This window comes from Thamnophis sirtalis, unplaced genomic scaffold (genome assembly GCF_051295495.1).
Source record: "Thamnophis sirtalis isolate CommonGarterSnake01/CBP01778 unplaced genomic scaffold, rThaSir2_p1.2 scaffold_2, whole genome shotgun sequence".
In the NCBI taxonomy this organism is placed as follows: domain Eukaryota; kingdom Metazoa; phylum Chordata; class Lepidosauria; order Squamata; family Natricidae; genus Thamnophis; species Thamnophis sirtalis.
In genome coordinates, this window is record NW_028261382.1 from 70401317 (window position 1) to 70424279 (window position 22963).

General features: G+C 49.0%; 2 protein-coding genes across 2 annotated transcripts; one reads left to right on the forward strand and one right to left on the reverse strand.

Moving 5' to 3' along the window:
* Positions 1-438: 438 nt before the first annotated feature.
* On the reverse strand, positions 439-9341 carry FHIP2B (FHF complex subunit HOOK interacting protein 2B). The gene is made up of 17 exons (XM_014058415.2): positions 9263-9341; positions 9079-9157; positions 8757-8926; positions 8008-8112; positions 7708-7830; positions 6643-6819; positions 6288-6484; positions 4985-5096; positions 4774-4850; positions 4460-4664; positions 3796-3965; positions 3196-3336; positions 2528-2618; positions 1984-2127; positions 1580-1720; positions 1308-1411; positions 439-963 (listed from the first exon to the last, which is right to left on the reverse strand). The coding sequence occupies exons 1-17, from the start codon at positions 9311-9313 to the stop codon at positions 825-827; spliced, it is 2226 nt and encodes a 741-aa protein (XP_013913890.2). The 5' UTR covers positions 9314-9341; the 3' UTR covers positions 439-824.
* A 19-nt stretch (positions 9342-9360) lies between these two features.
* NDUFA10 (NADH:ubiquinone oxidoreductase subunit A10) lies at positions 9361-22793 on the forward strand. The gene is made up of 10 exons (XM_014058417.2): positions 9361-9460; positions 12309-12477; positions 13617-13832; positions 14942-15028; positions 17936-18057; positions 18548-18627; positions 19160-19214; positions 19664-19749; positions 21092-21200; positions 22386-22793. Exons 1-10 carry the CDS (start codon positions 9395-9397, stop codon positions 22452-22454), a joined length of 1059 nt encoding a protein of 352 aa, XP_013913892.2. The 5' UTR covers positions 9361-9394; the 3' UTR covers positions 22455-22793.
* Positions 22794-22963: the final 170 nt, after the last annotated feature.

The following is a 22963-nucleotide window of genomic DNA, read 5'->3' on the forward strand; positions in this document are numbered from 1 at the left end:
GTCAACTTCTGGCACCGATGGAACCATCCATCCCCACCTCAGACATCTCCACGGACTGGGAGAACTTCGGGATAGTCCCAGGAATGAGATGGTGGGGGAGGCTTCCGCTCTCTCACCACAGCAGGCTCTGGGTTCAAAGGTAAGCCAGGGGTCAGGTGGCATAGCAGGATTAATCTATACAAGATATTGCCAAAAATAAGTCCTGGCGGAAAACCTTCAGCCGAGTACTTATGCCAAGAAAAGTGGGTGAGAAGAGGGTCCCTTAGCTGGACAGCCCCACCCAAAGGACTCCCACAGGCTCTGGACAGGAGCCAGCCTTTCGCCTGGGCTCTTTGCTGCCTTCAGAGAGCATCCTCCATGTGACCAGAGGAGCAAACGTAAAAGGAGGCAAAGCTATGGCAAGAGATCCCCAAATCCAGGCACCACAGAAAACTCTCCTTTTACAAGGACCTCCATGATTTAATCCCGGTGGCTAAACTAAGCTGAAAACAGCCCTTGTCTTGCTACTGTTTGTTAGAAGATAAAATGCAGATGCTTCATCTGGAGCTGTCTGTTCTTGAGGAAGCTGCCAAGAAGACCTCCAGGGTACGAAAAGGAGTGGCAAAATCCGGGTCAGGCACAAGAAGGCAGCCAACAAAGTTCCAGCCTGGTCAAGGAAGACCAGAGAGGATTTTTCTTGGGAGAGCTGAGCCAGGGCTGCTGACGAGCTGCTCATCTCAACCGTCCCTCCTTGTTTGGAGCCCCTTTTATGCCAAGGACAAGCGGGTGGCAGCTGCCCCAGGAAGTCTGTGTGGGTTGCTCTCAGCCAAGGAGACCCAGAGTTCTCAGTTGGGTGAAGGTGGGCATGGCTGGCTCTGCCCAGGCGGGCCCTTGAGGGCAGACTTGACAAAGACGATGGCAGCCAGCTCTTTGCAGAATTCCTCCAGCACAATCACCCCCTCCAAGAGCATCTGGTGACTGATCCTATGAAGAGACCACAGGCAAGGCATAAAAGGCCGTTTTCCTCTCCGTAATCGGCTGCCCTTCCCTCTCACGGCTGCCCAAGGCCTCTGGGTGGGAAGAGCAGCTTAAGGGTACCAGGACTACTCTTCGGTTGGCACCAGGCAGAGCACCCTTTCCCCAAGGCAGCTCACTGCCCTTTGGACACAACAGCTGCCATTAAGGTAACCTTCTCTGGGCCACAGTCTCTGCCCACCACAGGGGTGGGACCGCTTTGTCTTGGGCATGCCCTCAAGCCTGACCGAGCAAAAGCTGAGCTCTGAAACAAACCAAAGAAAGAAGCACCCCGTCCTCTCTGGCCCACTTACGGGTGCTCCTCTGACACCTGCCCCATGAGCTTCCTCCGCACCAGCAGCAAATTGGCCGGAAAGTCTGTGATCCGATGAGCCGTGTGCATCAGGCTGCCAATCACCTGGCAGGAGAGAAAGGAGAAAGAGGTAGGTGGAGGGAGGAGCTGAGAAGGTTCTCAGCTGCAGCAACCAGAGAGGACACAACTGGGCGCCTCTTGGATCCCTTGCAGAAGCTCATGGCCTCCCAGACTCCTATCCTGGTCTGCTTGACACACCAGGCCAAACGTTACCCTAATCAGCACAGAGAAGAGGGTCCTGCAGCCAGGTGCCAGAGGGAGGTAGGGGTCCAGGAGGTACTCGTGGAGGTGAGGGTGGGGGAAGAGGGCCAAGCGGGACAGCAGCGATGTCACCTGCAGGTTCACTGCGTAGGGCTGCATGGAGAGAGAGACGGCGTTCATGGAGGCAGCCATGCATTCACAACAACCAGCCACCCGCAGCAGGTTGCATCCGCCACTCACCAGGAAAGGGAGCAGGACGAAGTGGCTGCCTACCCCCCCCCCCCGCCTCCCCCACGACCAGAGCTGCCAGGTTCTCCACCCCTCTTCCTCGAAGCTGCTTGCCTTGCTGTCACCGGAGCAGCCTGCGTATTGGAGACTGAAGATGCTCTCCCGGGTGGCTTCCCTCAGCCTCCTACCTGGTGTAAGATCTGGGCCAGCCGGTCGAAGAGCACCTGCAGGAAACGGCCCTCATAAAATGGGGGTCCCGCAAGGCTGGTCTTCTGGGGTGGTTGAACCTGGGGCCACATCCAGGGCGCAACATTCGCACAGCATTCTTCAAACTGCAAGAAGAGAACGGATTGGATTTTGGATGGTCTGGATGTTTATACTTTTTAAACCAAGTTTTATACTTTGCCCATTTCTGTGACTTGAAAAGATTGACAAAATGTAAAGTGACCCACAAAATGCAGAAGGCTGCCAGAGAACCCTTCCTGCTGCTGAGCCCCAAGCCCTTCATCTGGGGTGGGAGCCCACATCTTCAGGCAAGAGGCCTGTAGAGACTCAAGAGCCAACACTTCCAAACAGACCAGAAGCTAATGGACAACCAGCTCACTGACTGCAACATGGCATTTCGGTTGTCATTGGAAAGGAGACCAATCCTTACAATGAATCCTGGGCCACTTCAGAAAAACCAATTGCTTCTTTAGGGGTGCAGCAGGGGGAGAGTATCAAAGGACTCACCAGTTCTTTAGCATCATGGACGTAAGTGTCATATCCTGCCTCCTCCAGGTACGGTGAGGTCTTCACTTCACTTGGTACGAGGCAAAGGAAGCTGGATAAAAAAATCACCACAAAGAAGATGGCAGTTGGAGCTCTGCAGAACTGCACTTCCTGCCTGATTGCCCTTCATCCTTTCTGCCCAAGTAGAGAAGCCCACTTTGACCCCGGCTATGTTCCCAGCATTCCCCGAAGGTGGCTTGCTTTGGGCTCCCTCTTGGCTGATCCCGCACCTCCTGTTCATTTCCTTTCGGAATAAAATCTCCAGGCTGAATGACAACCAATCCGTTTGACCCCTGTGCCACAGGTGCTTTGTCCCCAGGCATCCCCAAAAGTCGGCTCCCCAGAAGATGCTGGGTTTGATGCCTGCCCACCCTTCAGTACTTTGGGCTGCCAGACAATTTGCCACTGCTGTCCTCAGAGTTGCTTGCAAACCCCCAAGACTGCCTGTAGACCAAAGTGGCTCTTTCACGAGCTCCTGCAAAATACACTCTTACACAACACCCGTCTGATGTTCTTAGATGCAGAGCCACAAACTCAGTAAGGCAGGCAGTACATCTCAACCCTTTTGCAAGAGGCCTTGCATCTTCCTCTTCCTAAGAGGGATGCAAGCAACTCCACAGAAGCCGCACCTGCTAACTGCCTCCTTCACATCCCTAGGCCCCTCTGGCCGGCCAGGGCCTTCCTCTGGAGCCCAAGGAGCTGCTTGGTTTTGCCTCTGGAGCATGGTGGCTGGGAGTCCATCTGCAAAGTAAGGGTCTTCCTCGAGGTCTCTGCAGGGAGAGAAAGAGGCCGGCCTTGACCACATTTTCAAAGTTAGACTCTAATGAGCAAAAACACCATATTTCATGACAAAGACCAACTTCAGTATTGCTGCCTCAGGAAAGGGGGATAGGCAGGCAGCATGAGCTGTCCAGGGATCAGTCCTGGGCATCCAGGCTCATCAGCTGCTGCTTGAGCACAGAGACGCTGAGCTCAGCCCAATGCAAGAGGACCAGAGGAGGTCCTCCCTCCCTCCTCTCCCCTTTCTCCCCTGCCCCCCTGCCTTGGACCATAGGCTGGAGGGCGGGGAAGTGTCAACAAAAGCCTACTCTGTAACAGGACTGCAAAAAAAAAAATGATTTCAATGCATCAAAAGTGCCTCTTAGGAATCAAAAGGACCAGCCGGGGGGGACTTTTCCTCATCAATGGCAAACGTGCCCCTATTCCACCACCACCCCCCCATCACTTACAGCCCCTCTTCCCCAGACTCTTGCTCAGGGACGGCCAGGTCTTCCTGACCAAGCAGAGTTCCCAAGACGTAGCTGCGCTCCTCCAGATGGCCCAGCACCAGGCTCTGCAAGATGCGTTGGTCAGGAAGCCAAACCAGCTCCTCAAACAGCCGCAGGGTGGCCACACTGACCTGCAGCAAGGAGGGGAGGGTCAGCAGCTGTCTCTGGGGAAAGTGTCCTGATGGGTTCCAACAGCCGAGCCAGGACACTCAGGCCACGGACACCGCAGAGGAAACCCAGCTTTCATTCTGGCTTTCTCCTCATGCTCTGCTACAGGTTAAGTCGGGAGCAAGATTCGGGGTCCTGGGGGAAACTAGAGCTGGGCCACAACTCCCCAGACTTCCCAATTCTCAGGCCAAAGACACAGCAGACTATGGTTAAGATCCCCCCCCCCCTGCTCCAAAGGGGCTTCCATTTCCTTGCTGACCCTGGGAATTGCGAAGCTGCTCAAGTGGAAAACTCGGCTCTCGTTTCAAATCCTTAGCGGGGAGGAAAGGCTGTTTTGCAGGTGCCCACAGGTACCTGAGGCAGAGCTAATTCCAGGTACTCAAAATATCCACAGCTTATACTGCACGGCCACCACTGCAGCTTGGGCAGAAAGGACATGGACTGGCGCGAGGCTCACCTCATCGGACGGATGGCTGCAGTACTCAATCAGCTGTGAGCAGAGGTTGGTCCTCTCTTGCCGGCAGGCTGAATTGCTGGGTCCGACGGGATCTATTTCCGCTCCCAGCAGAAGCCCAACCAGCTGCTGAAGGAGGGCAGGAGCATGTATCTGCCTAACCAGCCCCTTCAGGAGGGCTAGTGAAAAGAGAATCCCAGAGTCTGACCTGCCAAGAAAGGACCCACTGAGCATAAAGGTTGCGTGGCTGGGCTCCCCTCCAGAGTTCCCTGGCCACGTGACTCGTGCAGCCGAGTGTCCACTCAGCCCAAACTCACATCTGCAAGAGTTGAGGCTGCAAGGTTTCCAGGAAGAACCTCCGACCCACAGTCGTGCTCAGAGCATCTCCAATAACCTGATGGGGTGCACAATCACAATTAGTCAGCCCTTCCAGCCCACCACACCCCCAGTGGGCACTCCTAGCCTTGAGGCTGGGCCAAGGAAGAAAAGGAAGGATGCACAGAGAGAACAGGGGAGAAGGTTTCTTACGGGATGAGCCTCTTTCACGAGGCAGTCACAAAAATCCATCCAGCCAAAGAAAGCCTGGAGGCTGTGTTTCCCTGGGAAGGAGCTTCCCTTGTCTGAGGTGTCATGCTGAAGCCTGCAAGTTCAAAACAGAGGAGACTCAACCCAAGGGCACCTCATCCTGCTGGCATCCTTTTGCTGCGAGGGGCAGAAAAGAGGAACCAAACTTGGAGAAACTGGGGGGGTGGGGTGTCATACCCCCATTTGCCATGCTTGGCAATATATTCCTCCCTATAAGTGCATTTGTGCGGCTGGCCCTCAGCCATTCTACTAAGATATCTTTGCTCTCCTTGTCTGGTCTCAAAACGACCATATTACGCAATTTGTCCTTCCACGTGGACTTGCAACACAGATAAGCTGCTGAAGGACAAGATGCAAACCAGAAAGGTGAGAACACCTTGAATAGGTGACAATATAATTTGTCTCCGGATGTAATTCCCCAGATAAGCAGTTTGAATCTAGTTCTTACTCTGCCTCCTGAACACGAAAAAACAGAAGGCAATCTTCTCAGTTATTATTTAATAAGAGCTCAGGAAGCCTTAAAGAAAATGGACACATTTAGGCTACATATAAGTAGTTCTCAACTTATGACAGAAATTTCTGTTGCTAATTGAAATGGTTGTAAAGTGCAACTTAGCATCACTTAGCACCAACCCCTGCAGTCCTGGTGGCTGTCCTTAATTCAGTCAGTGGGGAAACTGGCAGGAAGTTGCAAGTCCAAGGCAGGCTCAAAGGTAATTGGTTGTTGCTGGCTTAGAGACAGAGCAAGGACAGGTGTGAGGGTGAAGGGGACACACTGTGAGGGAGAGAGGGTATATAAGTGTGCAAGAGACACAGCAAGGGTCAAGGAAAGTAAGTCACTGCGCAGCAAGGGTGAGGGAGGGTGCAGGAGAAGGTCAGGGAGTACATGGAAGATGGGCCAAAGGTTGGAGGAGGCAGAGTGGATGTGCAACAGGTGCAACATGGGTCACAGAGGATGCACAGGGCTATGGTAGGATATAGCATGGATTGGGAAGGGTGTGCAAGGAGGCAAAGTGGGTGTCACACAGGTGAACAGGCAAGAGTTATGAGGATGGCAAAGCGATGTGAGTCAGAAGGCGCGAGAGTGGAATATGGGTTGGCGAATGCGCAGGGAGGGTGTGTGTCAGAGAGGCTCTGAGGGGTGCACAAAAGGCACAGTGAGAGGTTGGGAGGGTTGAGGGAGCAGCCCAGGTGCAAGAGTCTCAGGGGCAGAGATTGTGAGCTCAACATTTTAACAGCTTTGTACCTCCACTGGACTGGTGGAAGCGTGGCAATATCAGCAGGGTTGGTGGTACCAGGGATGGCATTGTAGAGGGAGCAGAGATAGTTGGCTAGTAGAAGGCACAGCAGGCTGTCTTGGGCCAAGGCCTGGGCAGCGGTTGGATGATCCACACTGGTAAGAAGCAGTAGATTTTCTTGGGCTTTTAGTGCAACCTTCTTGTTCTGCAAGGAGGAAAAATAACACAATTCTTGCAGCCTCCAGTCCTCCTCCACTCAGCATGTGGAAGGGCAGTCAGAGAGAGAGAGAAGCTCATCCTATCTGCTCTGCAGGAAGTCTGACCTTCACCTGCCCCAGGGCTACCAGACTGATGGCTTCATACCTTGCTCTTGCACAAGCCAATCAGAGAAGTCACCAAATTCAGCCGGGAAGCAGTGGGGTCCCCTCCGAGGGGTTTCTCTGGACACAGCCCTCCACCCTGTTCTTCAGAAGAAGGCAGGCTCTGGCCAGAGTTCATGCTTGGCTTAGCTGCCAATCCCAGCAAACCAATATTCTGGCCCTTGAAAGAAAAGGGGAGGAAAGGGATGCAGGTCAGGTCAAGCTCTATTGACAACACAAGCATTTGGTTCTAATTTTATATAACTCTTGCAATTGTTTTTATATATAATTTTTTATCATTAGTAACCCACCAAGAGTCGCCTTAACAGTGAGATGGGGTGTCATGTACATTTCATAAATGAATGAATACGAACAGGTTTAACAAGGTACAATACTCTGGTCTTGCAAGAATGATTGGACATAACCATCACTGAAACCCTCCAAACAAAATGGACCAGCAGTTCTAGTTCCCAAGACAAACCACCCAGCAATCCCCAATCCCTACAACCAAAAGAAAAAAGAAATCCAGGCAATTGGAGCCAGAATGCAGATGCTGAGAAAACATCTCGTCTTTCCGTCACAGAAGAGTCAGAAGGGACAGAAAAATCCAGTAAAAGCCCTTTCAGATTGGAAAGAAGCAGGCAGTGACAACAAAGAAGCCTTTCTGATCCCACACTGTTGCAGAGGTGCCCTCTGAAGTGCATAATTTGGAGCTGCCTAAGACTGCTGCTACAGGAGCGGCAGCCTTAGGCAGCCTGTAGCCCAATCATGGCACCACCTGCATCGTCCGTCCCTGTAGAGGAGCACAGAAATGACTGTGGAGACGGTACCTGGAGACCATGAGCAAAACAGGCAATTAGAAAAACAGGCCAGAATGAGAAAGAGGCAAATGCTTTGCCTTTGGTATAAGAGGGAGGGAAGAGGAAATGCTGTCAGGCATTCAAAATTCAGTTGTTTGAATAAGATAGAAGTCTAGTTATTTCTTGTGATGTTTGTTTTCTGTCCTGACGTAGCCTAGCAGGGCTGATACACAGTGTAGAAAGGATCAGTGCACCCAGCAATCCCTTACCTCTAGGACATGTGGCAGGAGAGCAGGTTCTTGCCTGATTTTGGTACACAGAACAGCAATAAACTGCAACACTTCCTTCTCTGGCTCGGGGCCCAATGCATCACCCTGAAGCTGAATAAGTTTCTGCAAAAAGGATAAAAAGGTGTGGCAAAATCATTAACCATCAGAGATCCTTTGGAAAAACCTCAGAGCTGTTAAAGCTGGACACGTTTTCTAGTCACTAAGAAGTAGCTCCTTTGGCAGAATGGTCAATCTTCAAAATGAACACACAAATTGCTGACTTCCCAAAAAGGCCCTCACCTGAACAGGCCGGTAAACATTGAAGTAATGCATGAGAGGACTCTGCATCTGCCCCAGCAGGCGAGTGAAAAAGAGAAGCACCTGTGACCTCATTCCTGGAGGATACTGTGGGAAGCAGAGAAACAAGGCTCACATTAGGAAAATGAGAAACAAGGCTCACATTCCATCAAAAATGTCCATCAAAGACCTTTTACTTGGCTGCCTTGAATGCTAATGGAACACAGGGATAGTCTGATGAACAATAAACTGAAAACAAGCCTCAGTATGTAGGTACAGGTCAAGTACAATCTACACAGTCTCCTGCAGAATAATTGTTATCAGTAATTTCTTTTCTTGTCTGCTTCTCAATGTATGATTTGGGGGCCATCTTGTACAAATGTTAATTGTCAAACCTACCCTGACTTTTATGGCAGGATGCCAGAGAAACGAAGAGGCTGAAGATGGCAGACCTGACATTACCTTACTCTGATAAATGAAATTAGTACCCATACGACTTTTTTAACCAAACAGAGAAAAGTCCAAACAAAGCCACAGTAAAGGGTTTATCTTCATGATTGGTTGGAAGAGGAACGACCTCTATTTGGATGTAGAATCTCTTTAGAGAAACGGATTTGGAAATGATGCCAAGGAGGCCAGAGGGGCATTTCCAGTTGGTAAATGAAGGTCTGAGTTAAGACTAGAAAAGTCTTGGGGGAAGGAACACCCCCCCCCCCCATCGTGCCAAAGGAAGGAGCTGCCGGAGGAGCCACCTGGGCTTTCCCCAGAGCGCTGAGCGTCTCCAAGATCCGGTGCTGCAGCAGGTACTCCAGGCAGGGCCCTGTCTCGCCTTCCCGTTGCTGCTTCTCCTCGTAGACCAGGATGTCCAGCATCTGCTTCAGGCGCCAGGGAATCTCCGTCTGCTTGGCCGGCTTCTCCTCGTCTGGGGGCGAGAGAAGGGCAGCATCGGCGGCTCTGGCCCTCCTTACAGCCGCCGCCTCCCGAGGCTTCGCACCGACCAGCTCTACCCGCCACCGCCGACCCCCCTCCCTCGGGCCGGCCTGTGACAGGAGGCGGAGCGGGACCCCTGCCTACCGGAGGCCTCCAGGTAGTAGTGGGTCAGGCCCTTCCAGTGCTCCGTAAAGGCGGCCGGGAGGTCGAGGCGCGGCTCTTCCTGCAGCGGGAGAGAAGGCCCGTCAGGCGATCCTCCCCGGCCCTCTCGCCCCCCCAGCCCTCTTCCCCCCCCCAGCAACCCCCTCCCCTCCCCCCGAACACCCACCGCTTCCACCGCCCTCTGCAGCAACGCTCCCAGCCGGCCCAGCAGCGCCATGGCGCTCCCGCGTCATCCACCCGCGCCCCCACTCATGTCATCAGCGCGCGACGGAAGGGAGGGCGGGGCCTGGCTGCTGCCATGTCCTTGGTTGCGCTGCTGCTCCGCGGGGGCCGCGCTCGGGCCCACCCCCTGGCCCGCAGGCTGGTGAGGAGGGGGCGCGGGGGGCGCTGGCGGTGGAGGGGGAGGGGCAAGGCAAAGCGGCCCCCGCAGCGCCCGGCCGCAGCCAAGGTCGCCTCCCAGCTCGGCGGCCTCTGCCGGCTGGCTCCCCTTCGTTCCCTGTTTACTCCCGGCGGCCCTGGGCGGCTTGGAACCGGTGAAGACGGGCAGGGGAAGCGCGGGCAGAGAGGCCTCCCGAGGGGCTTGGCGGTTCTTCTCAAGGGGAGCGGGGCGCGGGGTGTCGACCTTGTTCCGCCCGAGGCATCCGGAGCAGCGGCTGCGCAGAGATTGGGGAGGCAGCCTCTGTCCCGGCGCCCCGCTCAGGTGGGAGACGGAGGCCTGGCGGTCCCTGCCCGCCCGCCCCACCTGTACCGGTTTCGAGAGCTGCTCCCCGGGGGCTTCATCCCCTCCCGCCCGTGTCTCACACCAGGACACGCGGAGCCCCAGGGGGTCTGGGTGGGTCGAAGCCCCGGAGGGGAGGCCGCACAGCCCCCGCCCTCAAGGCAGGACACTCGGGGGGGGGTCGCCTTTGACCCCCACTCCATAGAGCCTTCCCCCAATCCCATGTGGTGTGAGAAAGCATTGAGTTGCCGGACTTCAGCTCTGCCCAGTCTCCTGTCCCCAGAGCCCCCAGGCCATGTCTCCCTCCTCCCAAGTCCAGCAGCCCCCACCCCTCCCACACCCATAGCCCTGGCAGCCATGGAGGGTAACGCTCCTCCTGCCCTGTCAGAGGGATGGGATCGCTTGCCCTTGAGGGGCACCAGGAGGGCCTTCCTGTATGGAAGGGAAGATTCAGGCACTGCTGAGATGCTAAAAACTGAAGTCAAGTCATTCCCTCCCCTCCTGGACCCACAGCTGACCTTAGAACATCACCTGTCGGCTGTGACCAGGGGGGCATTTGCCCAGGTTCGCCTGGTGCACCAGTTGCGCCCCTACCTGAACCGGGAGGCACTCGCGACAGTCACTCACGCCCTCGTGACCTCAAGACTGGACTACTGCAATGCGCTCTACATGGGGCAGCCTTTGAAGAGTATTCGGAGACTACAACTCGTCCAGAATGCAGCCACGCGAGCGATTGTGGGTGCACCTCGGTAAACCCACGTTACACCTATCCTCCGCGAGCTGCACTGGCTACCAATCGGTCTCCGGATACGCTTCAAAGTGCTAGTCGTAACTTATAAAGCCCTTCATGGTATTGGACCTGGGTACTTGAGAGACCGCCTGCTGCCAATTACCTCCCGTAGACCCGTTAGATCGTACAGGGTCGGCCTCCTCCGGGTTCCGTCTACCAGCCAATGCCATCTGGCTACCACCCGGGGAGGGCCTTCTCTGTAGCAGCTCCGGCCCTTTGGAATGAACTCCCCGCAGAGATTCGGACCCTCACCTCTCTCCAGGCCTTCCGGAAAGCCGTCAAAACCTGGCTGTGCCGGCAGGCCTGGGGTTGATGAGTTCCCCTCCCCTCTCGACTTGTATGGCTGTATGACTCTTGTGTATTTTAATTATATGTATTGTGTTTGTATCCCCTTTTCCCCTTTTGAGTTGTTCGCCGCCCTGAGTCCGTCCCGGAGAAGGGCGGCATACAAATAAACTAAGTCTTAAATCTTAAATCATAAGGTGGTTGGCATGTTCCAAGCAGCCCAGCCACAGAGATGATTTATTCATGGATTCCTCTTATTTCGGGAGGGGGGTAATTCTCATTGTACTTCCTCCCAGGGGAGAGGAGAAATACTGACTCTTGGCTGAAAAGAGCCTGTAGCCCCTCAACCCCAACACCTCCGCCCCTCACTCTACACTAAGGAGCTTTCTTAGAGCTGGGCTACCCTCTTTCTGAATTGACCCTATTGATCCTTTGGTCAGTCAGGTTGTTGCAAAAGGATTTCCAGCCATGCAGTCATTGGCACTTGATACTAAAGAGGCATGTTAGTAGCGGCAATACAACTGTTTAGAAACACACTTCTAATTTCTGTTTAAAAACTTGGTGTCATGTCATTTCAGAGTGTTGGTGAGAATTATGCTGTCAGCTTCTGATCTGTGGCAGTTTAAATGGATCAGGCCATTGATTTTAAATGCTTACAATGGGCCTCTTTTGAAACTTTTGTCTTTGAAGACAGGGGTCTGGTGACTCCCTTTTATTATTCAGGGTGTCTCACCTTTTATGGATTGTTATGTTTCTTTTGTTTTTGTTTTTGATTAAACCATGATATCCAAACCTCTCCTTGATACTGTGTTTTCCCGAAAATAAGGCAGGGTCTTATTTTCTTTTGACCCCCGAAATACGCGTTTGGCCTTATTTTCAGGAGGACTTATTATTTTTGAGGTCCAGGAGGCGGCGAGTGTGGTCACCTCATGGCTGCTGCGGTGTTGCTATATTTGGGGGGGAGGGCTTATTTTACTGCATGCGCTCAAAAGCCCGATTGGGCTTATTATCCATGGAGGTCTTATTTGGGGGAAAACGGTAGATTACAGGTAGTCCTTGATTTACAACAGTTCATTTAGTGACCATTGGCACTGAAAATAGTGGCTTATGACCATTTTTCACACTTATGACCATTGCAGCATCCCAATGGCCACGTGATTTACATTCAAAAGCTTGACTGTTGACTCATATTTATGAAAGTTGCAGTGATTCATTTAACAAACATTGGCAAAAAAAATCATAAAATAGGACAAATTGAGTTAACAAATGTTTTACTTAATAACACGCATTTTGTGCTCAACTGTGTGGTTGTAAGTGGGGGACTGCCTGTACTCCCCACTCTCCAAAATGTGTGTGTGTAATATTGTAAATAATTTAATAGAACCTAGATGTGTGTTTGACAGACTTTTTCCTCCCCAGGGAAAGATTCCTGTCACTTCACACAGGAACCTCCAGTATGGCTGGACTGCCTATTTATTGGGAGACAGAGCTAGTGCAAAATTCAATCCATACAGCAAAGTCTTCACAGTGGATGGTAATCTGCATTCTGGCACAGCGAAACTCGCCCAACAAGTGGCAGAAACATTGGGTATGTAATGGGCTGTTGGATATTGCTAAACTGTGCTGTATACAGGCAGTCCTCAAGTTATGAATGTAATGGAGCCTGTCAATTACATCTGCAACCGGAGTATTCGTAGGGGTGAATCACGTAACTTGAACGGGATCGCACCCTCCTCTCTCTAATCGAATGCACACGTCTTTCAGTGCATGAGGAATCTCAGGGTGGGGAAGACCGAGGGAGGGGGGAAGGGCTAGTGCTTCTGGGCCTCTCAAGACTGCCTCCCCCAACCCACTGAGAGAGCTCATCCTGCCTGACGGGGTCACTTACCCTACGTAGACCTTGATGATCAATGGAGCTGTCTCCTCTCCAGCCTCCCTGCCGCGGTTTTGCCTCAAGCAAAGGCTTGCTGAGGCCTGCAGAGACGAGTGATTGTATCCCAATAGACTCCAGTCGTCTTTGCAAAAAGCCTCCTTTGCCCATGAGAACAGAGCCCAGATCCGTATGTGTGTCTCTCCGGGGCTCCGTCCTGGTTGGCAAAGGCCTTTCCTCAGGTGAGTAAGATAAGAGTAATTGCCTAAAGTTTCCAGGTATACACAGGCAGCTATGGCTTTTGTAATAGAATACAGGTAGCCGTGACTTCAACAGTTCATTTAGTGACAGCGGCACTGAAAATAGTGACTTTATGACCCTTTTCAGACCGATGGCCATTGCAGCCTCCCAATGGTCATGTGACTTATACCCAGATGCTTGACAAGGACTCATCCCTGACGGTTGCAGAGTTCAGGAGTCACTTTGGGACCTGACAAGCAAAGTCAATGGAGAACCCAGATTCATTTAACAACCATCGCAAAAGGTGATCACGTGACCCCAGGACACTGCAACCATCATAAATACGAACCGGTTGCCAAGCCTCAGAATTTTGATCAGGCGACTATGGGGAAGCTGCAACAGTCGGAAAACGGTCATGAGCCACTTTTTTCAGTGATGATGTAACTTTGGACATTAACTAAATGAACTGCAGTAAGTCAAGGACTCCCTGTGTTCTTTTTCTTCCTCTGCACAAGAAGGGGGCTGTCTCTTCAAAGAAGGTAATTTCACCTGAATCTGGGAAGAATTTTAAGTTTTTTGCATCAGAAAATATTTGCCCTTTTTAATGTTCTCTGCAGGTCTGCGATATTTCCCAGAAGCCGACATCCATTTGTTAGACCAACTGACGGGAGATGGGAGAAAACTGGATTTAAAATATAACGGCAGTTGCTCTCTGGAGACCTTCTACAATGAGCCTAAGCATCCCAATGGGAACTCTTACCGTCTCCAAGCTTGGATGTACAGTTCCCGCTTCCTACAGTACGCAGAAGCTCTCAGCCATCTCCTGAGGACAGGTAATCCGGAAGAATTCCATCCATGCAAACAAGTGCCGTGTAGCAGTGTCATTGCCTGAGCTGCTCAATTTGTGGTCAGGTTGGTGATGGTCTCAGGGGACTTTAACCCACCTTCTTTAGGAACGGGGTCAGAGGTGGCTCTGGAGCTCATGGTCACCACCACAGCCATAATAGGACTGTCCCAGTTCATCCAGAGGCTGATCTTCCAGCCCTCATGGATTTAAGGGAGATAGTATTTCTCCCCTATCGTGGTCAGATCACTGCCTAGTAAGTTTGTGAGTCTCTGGCATCAACCCCTCCCGTAGGGAGGTTGGGCCAGTTCGATCGGTCCACTTCCCGACTCCATGGGTTTCAGAGGAAGCTCCCAGTTGGTCTGGACACGGCCATAGTTGAGGTGATGCTGCCCTGTCTGACAAAACTCTGGTGGCTACTTGTGATTTTGAATTGGATTGCACCTGAGCAGCCTCTGCAGCCGTGGAGTCCCCCCCCCCCCCCAGGTTTACAGAAGAGCAGAGGGAGATGAAGCAGATGAACAGGTAACGAGAGCTCTGCAGGCGGATAATAAGGAGCGAAGAACCAAGGCAGGGCAAAGCCACTTTTAGAACCTACTCCTTGATACTAAGAGAGGCTTATTTTCATTCTTTTCCTTTTAGGGCAGGTGTAGATAAATGGCCACACTGCACCTTCAGTAGCCTCTAGATGCAATTGCTTATTGGGCAGATGAGGTTAACTCCATGGACCGACCTTTCTTAGAGACCCAAAGATTTGATTCTGAGCCCAAGTCTCAGGCTCTGCTTAGTGATGAATGATTATTGTGTTTCTCTCATGGGCTATGTGTTTGAACTTTTGTTATTTTATTTTTAATATTGTTTGCCAGCCAGAGCCACTTGTTGAGATGGGCAGCCATATAAATTGATTATACAACCCCTAGAAAACCTGCTTTTCTTAAAAAGAAACTGGGAAATGAAAGAAATGCACAGCGGGGATGGGGTGTGGGGTAAATGAGTCATCTCAGCAAACCAGGGAGTGCAAAATGTTTAAAAGGTGAAACTGTGATCCCATCTGAATTGCCCTCCATAAAGTTTTATGGCTGTGATGCTCCATTTCAGGACAAGGAGTCGTGCTGGAACGCTCCCCCTACAGTGACTTTGTTTTCCTGGAGGCGATGTCAAAGCAAGGCTACATTCACCCAAGGTGTAAGTAAGGCTCCCTTTGACCAGAAGTGACGATTGATGATGTATTCTTAACCTTCTGTTCCTCCAAATTTTTATAATTCTACATTCAAATTCCCCAATCAATTCTCAGAGCTCTATTTCTGTTCCCACTGAAATTTCCACTGGGATTTATTTTATGGTCAGTGACAAAATTGTGTGGTAGTTTTTGTCCTGGACGTTAGATTGGGGTGATGCAATTGGCTCCTCAGTGCAAGAAGAACTGGTGAGTTTTGATTCTTGGTACAATTTACATTTAGCACAAAGCTGACTTAACCCTGATGGATATGTGGAAATAACACAAAACATTTAAAACAGGATTCTTTAGTTAGAAAACCATCATTCCTATTTCATAAGTGTTGCCTTACTTATGAAACATTTTTGTGTGCTGGCTGCAATGAAAATGACACTTGGAACAATACAAATAACACAACCCCCTGCAAATCAAACAACAAAAAATATAACAAACCTCCAAGACGAGGAAGAAAAGAGAAGACGGTGAACCTTAGAAAAGAAAGTGTGTCGTGTACCTAAGCATCGTCGTCTTCGTCATTCAGTCATGTCCGACCCGGAAGATTAATTTTGAGTAGAAATGGAGTTGGACTCTTCCTATCCGTACAGCTTCCAAGGCAAAAAGAGCTCCAGGCCAAGCAAAGTGCTTCAGGCCCCGTTCCCTCCCATGCAAAAAGAGGTTCAAAAAAGTTCAAAAAAGTTGAATTCAGGAGTTTTTTTTTTACAAGGACGAAAAGGCAAGGAATGCAGTGGAGCTGTCAGTCTCCCATAGCACTAGGACCCAAAATGCTGGGTAATAGCTAATAAATCCTAAAACAGTAGCCTTGTCTGATTCATTTCAAGAACTGATAGTCCCAGAGGGCTAATCAGAAAGAGTAACAAAATACTGAATAATTACCATCTTGTTAAAGCAATTATTAGGCACAGGAACAAGTCAGATTTCCCAAGTTCATTTCTTTTCAACAGAGATAAACCCTTTTCCCTTCCAAACAAAGCTAAACTAAGAAAATTATTCCATCAATAGATATAGCATTTGAAGGGAATAATAATAAATGAAAAGTAATAATTTAATTGTTAAGCATCTGTAAAAACATATGTTAACAATCACTTGCATTCTTCCTGCGAAATCCTTTATATGCCACCCCTATCTCCCCCAGGAATCGGCACGTAGCTATGCTCTATGTCAAATGCCAGAGCAATCCTCACACCTTTTGTGCTGCTAATAAGGGGACCAAATGGGCAATTAAGCAAACAGAGAAGGGAAAAGATAACAAAATAAAACATAAACCCTGCCAGGAAGGATGTAAATCTAAGTTAGGATATATGCCTGATTTTTACAATGTAGTTAGATTACATGACTAGAGTAATTTAGAATAATTAGGATACCAATTTGAGGAAGCCTGAATGTATTTTCAAAATGTTAAGTATACCTATGGTTGACATGTGTTAGGGAATCTTACCACAGAACCATGGTGAACTCTTAATAATACGCATTTAAGCCTGTGCAAAGATAAAAGAGAGGAAATAGGCCCTCTCAGGAGAAAGAAATCTTCCCCAGCATTTTGGGGTGGGGGTGGGGGGTTGCAAAGGATTTATTAGCTATTCCCCAGCATTTTGGGGTGGGGGGAATGCAAAGGATTTATTAGATTTTCTAGCTCAGACCCGAGGCAACTGGAAATTCGACACAGAACACTTTCTCCCTCCGTGCCTCCCTCTTTCTCCCTTCCCTTCCTCCTATTGGCTGGCAGCTAACTTGAGCCCAAAAGGCCAGGGTGAAGAGTATTTCTCCCAAAGGCCCAAGAGGAAGGGCTGGGGACGGAAGAGAAGGACGAACAGCCAGGTGCCTCACAGCAGAGGCGAAGTGATAAGAGGTGGATGACTGGGGGAGGAACCTTGGGGGCGAAATAGGCAGGTGAAGGGCAGGAGAGCAGTCTCATTCCATGCTAGGAGGAAGGGAAGAAGCCAGGCAGCTGTTACATTGGGGGTAGGGTGGGAGGTGGCCAGCCAGCAAGGCACCTCGCACCCCATTCCCTCTCACACAGAAAGAACACCTCCCACCAAGTCCCAATGAGAACAGCTGCCCGGCTGCTTCCCTTCCCCAACGTCCCTTTAGTGAGGGGTAGCAGTGGGGGAAGATGCGAGATGCATGTCCTAGTGCTATGGGAGACTAACAGCTCCGCTGCGTTCCTTGCCTTTTCGTCCTTGTAAAAAAACCTTGTGAGTTCAACTTGCGAGGTTTTTTTACAAGGGGTTTCACTGGACAAAAGAACGCAGCGGAGCTGTCAGTCTGGTAGCGCTAGGATGCGCGCCTCGCTTCTCTCCCCCACCTGCCACCCCTCGCTAAAGGGGTGGTGGAGAAGGGAAGCAGGCAGGCTGCCTTTATTATTGGGGTGAGGTGGGCGGTGTTGGGCCATGAGGTGCGCCTCTTACCTTTCCAGGTCGGTCGTGTTCTTCGCCATAGTGTCCAGGAAAGCCCCTGGGGAAAAAAAAAAAGAAACCCTTCTCGCGACTTCAAGAAAGTTTGATAGAACTTGCGAGAAGGGTTTTTGTTTTTTTTTAACCAGCAGCTTCCCTGGACACAATGGCGAGGAACGCAATGGAGCTGGAAAGGTAAAAGGCGCGCCTCGCTTCTTGCCTGCCCCAGAAAATAATAAGCCCTCCCATATAATAAGCCCAAGGCCATATTTTGTGGGTCAAAAAAAATAAGACCCTGTCTTATTTTTGGGGAAACGGTAGAAGATCTTGAAGGTCCCTTTCAAGCCGATTATTCTAAGAAAGGAAGCCTAACGCTAGAATGTCTGCTTCTGATTGCTTTCCTTGAAATATGTTGCATCCTTCGGTGAATAAATCATTTGCATATGTGTGCTACTTTTTTTGTAGGTGTGAAACACTACTATAGGATGAAGCACCTTAGTATTTGTGAGATTTTGCCTCCACACCTGGTCTTTTATATTGATATTCCTGTCTCAGAAGTTAAGAAAAGGATTGAGGAGGTAGGAGAGGTAAGGCTGCATTTGTGTCTCTATTTGTGACCAGGATTTTGCTCCAGGCCATACAGTTTGTTGCCTTGAGGATTTTGGTTGTTTCTCTGTTGCTTAAAGCTGAAGTTGAACAGGAACAACTTCAGCTTTTTGGCAGGAACAAATTAATTTTAAATATAGCCTAAGGCTTCCAATGTCTGTTGCTCCTTGTTTTTAACATAGCAGCTCTGTGGTTGTTACTTTCTCTGTGGAAGAAGCTCCCTGCATGTAGTAAAAAGATCCCTTTCAGATCCAGCTGATCTTGCGTGAAGTGTATGGTCAGCTGGTGATGAACCTCCTAGAATCCACCAGGATTGAGATGGTGGGTTCAGGGAGGGAGGGAATTTGCTCAAAGATCCTTGGTTTTTCCATAAGTAATTTAAATTCAAGGGCTAAAGCATAAAGTCATACAAATATCATCCAGTCAAGTTGGGTAACCGAATTATTCTCATGAATTGTATTTTGTTTTAAGCCCTATGAAAAGAAAGTCTCAGCAGCCTATCTTCAAAGCATTGAGGATGTCTATAAGAAATCTTTCCTGCCACAGATCAGGTGAGTGGAATGTGGGACATACCTATTTTAAATAATCACAATTCTGTGGAATACTCTCTGCACTTTTTAACCGAGTTATGCTTTTTAAACTTTTTAATAATGACTGTTTTATTGTTTCACATTTGTTGTGCACAGCTCAGTCACTTGTAGAGATGGGTGTTTGCAGTTTTCTGTGTGTCTCTGTGTGTGTGTATAGCATTCCAACAAAAGACTACCAAATGATACAAGGTTAGTCTGGCAAGATCTGTTTTAGATAAATTCATGCTGAGATCTGATGATTACATTTTCGTCTTCAAGCTGGTTGTAGACGGATCTCTTTGTTATTTGCCCAATGCCAAACTGCAGTGCCAAAATGCAGGATGAAATTCAAATAATGAAATAAAAATAACATTGTAGTTGTTCTCTGCCAAATGTTCAGTGTCTTCTTCCATTCCTGGAGCAATAATTAACTCTTCCTCTGGTTTTAGAAGATTTAGTGTTTTTGTATTTTCTAAATCAAATAATATATTGCTACTCTTTTTTTTCTTTCTAGTGAAACCTCTGAGGTCTTGCAATATACAGCCAGTGAAGCTGACGGTCTGGAGAGAGTAAGTGGTTGGGGCCAATACCCCTCCCTTATGTATATGGCTTTGTAGTAATATAGTAGGCCTCTCTGGTTGGCTTTATGCCACAAAGAAATCCGACTGAAACAGGACAAAAGAAGTATGCTAAGAGATTAAAGGGATTAAAAATAAATAAAGTGGAAGGAACCAGCATTTAAACAAACAAAAAAGATCGGGTGTTTTGCAAAGGTAAAAAGCTGTGCAACCATTTTACATTAATGTGAGAAGCAACAGCACAAGATATTTTTTTGTTTCTTTGAAATCAGATTAAGTTTGCAAAAGACAAAGCCGATTTTTTCCACTTTTTATGTTGAGAAAATTGCACAGGTGGGAGCTTTATACCACGAAGGCATTGGGTTAAACCCTTCCCTCACCAATTAAAAGATTTCAGTTTGTAGGGTGATAGGAATTAATTCTCATCTTTTAACTTACAGATTATTGAAGACATTGAAATGCTGAAATTTAATAAAGGACCTTGGCTTGAACAAGATGATATTACCTTGCATTACTTGAGGTGTTGGTAAGTTCAGTCTTCACAGGGGAGGGATAGGATGATTTTTGGAATTGAAAACAGGAAGCAGTCCACAAGAAAGTGGCCTTCTTCCCAAAAAGCTGTGGTGGTGTGTGGTCTGACTGGTGGAATCCAGAGCTGTGACTCCAGAGAGGTATTTCTATATCAAAGCTGCATCCAGAGAGGATGCTGAGGAATTTTCCTTGTGAAGCTGAGGTAGGAGGTGAATCCTACAAGAGGCTCAGGGATTTCCATTAGCACCTTACTTTGGGCTTCGAAACCTAGTTACACATTTCATTTAAATACAGTGCCCACACCTTTCCAGCCCCAGCACAAAATTTGGAAATTATGGCTGTCAGAACGGCTAAAACAATTTCCTGGGTTCTTGGTTTATGTGGATCATTTTGTAAATGCAAGAAGCTGTATGATATAGAAAAGTGGATGTTTGTTTTCCTTTCTTTCAGACACACACACACACAGACAGACATTATTTACCCATCTCCCCCCTTCCTGTATCCTGCCACATAGAGAAAGTCCAGTGTGGCAGGTTTGGTGAAAGCTTTTTGCTCGCTCCCCAGTAAGAAAATATGCAGAGCCAGGATTTATTGTAAAGCTTGAAGAGGCCCAATCTAAATGGCCCCCTTTGTCAAAAGTGCTGGAGGTCAGAATTAGGTGACCCTGCAGCACTTGTCTGCTCTGGAGCGCTTGATGAGGGGGGGGGTGAGTGTGTGAGATCCGCTGTGCCACTTCTTTCCCAGCAGGGAAATGGGAAAACTTCCTTTCCCTGATGGAAATGCCAGGCAGCCTCTGCGCAGGAAAGGGGCAAGCTGTGTCCTCCTCCCATGCTTTCTGTGAAGAATCCCCGTGCTGGCTCACACCAGCAAAAGTTTATCTTGGGCTTTTTCAAGTTATGTCCAGCAAAGGCAGCCATAATTTGTCCCCAGTACCTAGTCCTCAGGACTTAAGTCTGCTTCTGCCCAGGGGCAGGTTTCCTCTTCTCATCAGAGAGAATTGCCTGTTACTTGTTTCAACTTGTTTTGTGATTTCTTTCTACCCTTGTGCAAACTATACACCTGCCGACTCTTCCAGGCTGAGAGTGATGGCCCAGCTAGGCGGTTGCTTCTTTTCTGTGGGGTGGTGGAGATGTCATGGAGAAGGTGCTGCTGTCCCTTTGGTTACCTCATAAGAAGTTCCTGCTTCTATACCCACTGCCTGACTTTGCTGAGCCGTGATAGAGTGAAGAAGTCTGCAATTCATGCTTGGCAACCTTCACACTATGTCCGTTTCTCCTGGTCACTTTGTAGTTTCTTTGGCTCCGTCACCGTGACGAGCTTCTTCCTTTTCCTTTCAGTGTTGAAGACAGGTCAAAAATAATGAGTACTGTGACGGTTCCCGACTACATTCCTGAAGTCACCATAGGAGGCCTTGATGCCGACTCCATCTACCACAGTTACAGGGCGGTAAGAGGAGATTCTGTGTGTGGCCATTCGGGGTGAACACTGAATCAAGAGCGGGCGGGGGGGGGGGGGGTAGTAGAAGACATTCGTCTGGCTGGCTCTGGAGAGACCGGCCGGCCATCGGTGCCTTTTCAGTGGTTCATTTGTCTTGGGGTCAATCTGCTGCCGTTCCTGTTTGGAGGTCACTGATTTGTTAGACTGATAGTTAGAATGGAAATACATTTTATTAATGATTCATTATTTTTATTTATTATTATACAATTGTATCACAGCAGCCAGTTGTTTCGCTGTATTTGGCATTGGTTACTAGTCGGGCCCCACCCAGGGGCCTAGGACGTTGTAACGTATTTTCGTAATATGCGTGCAGATCCAAGTAGTGCGGCTTTTTGCATTTGACTGATGGTGATTTTGTCAATTTTTAACTGTTTTAAATGTAATTCCAGTGCTTTTGGAATAGTACCCAGTGTGCCAATTATCACTGGAATTACCACTGCTGGTTTGTGCCATAGTCGTTGAATTTCGATTTTTAAGTTCTGGTATTTTGCGATTTTTCCATGTTCCTTCTCAGCGACCCTGCTATCACCTGGTATTGCGATGTCTATGATTGTGACCTTATTTTTCTCAACCAATGTGATGTCTGTTGTATTATGCGCCAGTATTTTGTCTGTCTGTATGTGAAAATCCCACAAGATCTTGACCATCTGATTTTCGGTGACTTTTCAGGCTGATGTTCCCACCAGTTTGTTGCTGTTTTAATATTATAATTTTTGCACAAATTTGTAGGCTTCATTTTCATTGCATTTAATTAGTTGGCCATTAGGCATTTCAATTCCCTCACATGCAGTGATTTTGCTCCTTTTTATGGATACAGTGGCGCATTTTGCCATGCCAAACTGCATTGAAATATCGGTGCTGAATACTCGGCCTGTGTTTGTCAATGATGATGATGATATTATTATTATTATTATTATTATTATTATTATTATTATTATTTTAAATTTCAAAACAACTGATGCTGGACCAGTTGTTCTTCTCACAAAGCCCTGGAAACAGCCACTTGGGAGAAAGCAGAGAATTCCCGCCAAGGGCCAGTTCCCAGGACTTCCTGAGGAGAAAGTTCATCCAATCAAGAAGACGGGAATGTTTCCTTCATGCTGATGCATCTTCCCTGCTTCCCTTTCATTGTAGCTTCCTGGACGCATGTTTGCCTCTGGTTACAATGCGGATGTGGGAGACAAGTGGATCTGGCTCAAATAGCCCATTTGTCTGGAAGAACAAAGTTGGCCACAGAAGGACGATGTTAAGCCGCCAGCTGTAAATAGGTGACGTCTTTACCAAAGGTGGCAGGTCTTCAGGTGGGAGAAGAAGCCAACAAAAAGGAAAGCGTTCAATCAAGATTCTTCTGAGCAGAATCCCACTAAGGCAGCAATGTCCAAACTTGGGAACTTGAAGACTTGTGGATTCCACAAGTCTTCAAGTTCCCAAGTTTGAACATCCCTGCACTAAGGCAAAGAAGGAAACTGTGGCAAAATAGCACAGTGAATAAAATAGCATCTGGAGCTTCCTATAGCTGAAAACATGAAGTTCCCCAATATAGCTTTTGTCCGTGTCTTTTGTTCTTAGCCCCACCCCCGCTCCCCCTCGGGGGGGGGGGGGTTCATTTCCCTCAGAAGGCCCTGCAGACCCAGATTCCCTTTCCCAGGGTCACCTGCCTGCTTGTCCAGGACACAAGGCCTTCCTCTCTGGCAGACAGGAGTCTCCACTCT

Coding starts and splice junctions, on each gene's coding strand:
- FHIP2B (XM_014058415.2), bottom strand. CDS start 9,313: ATGGCGCTGCTGGGCCGGCTGGGAGCGTTGCTGCAGAGGGCGGTGGAA. Junction 9,158..9,262: donor TGCAGAGGGCGGTGGAAGCG/GTGGGTGTTCGG, acceptor CTCCCGCTGCAG/GAAGAGCCGCGCCTCGACCT. Junction 2,128..2,527: donor TCCATGATGCTAAAGAACTG/GTGAGTCCTTTG, acceptor CTCTTCTTGCAG/TTTGAAGAATGCTGTGCGAA.
- NDUFA10 (XM_014058417.2), top strand. CDS start 9,395: ATGTCCTTGGTTGCGCTGCTGCTCCGCGGGGGCCGCGCTCGGGCCCAC. Junction 15,029..17,935: donor AGGCTACATTCACCCAAGGT/GTAAGTAAGGCT, acceptor CTTTTTTTGTAG/GTGTGAAACACTACTATAGG. Junction 19,215..19,663: donor AAGCTGACGGTCTGGAGAGA/GTAAGTGGTTGG, acceptor TTTAACTTACAG/ATTATTGAAGACATTGAAAT.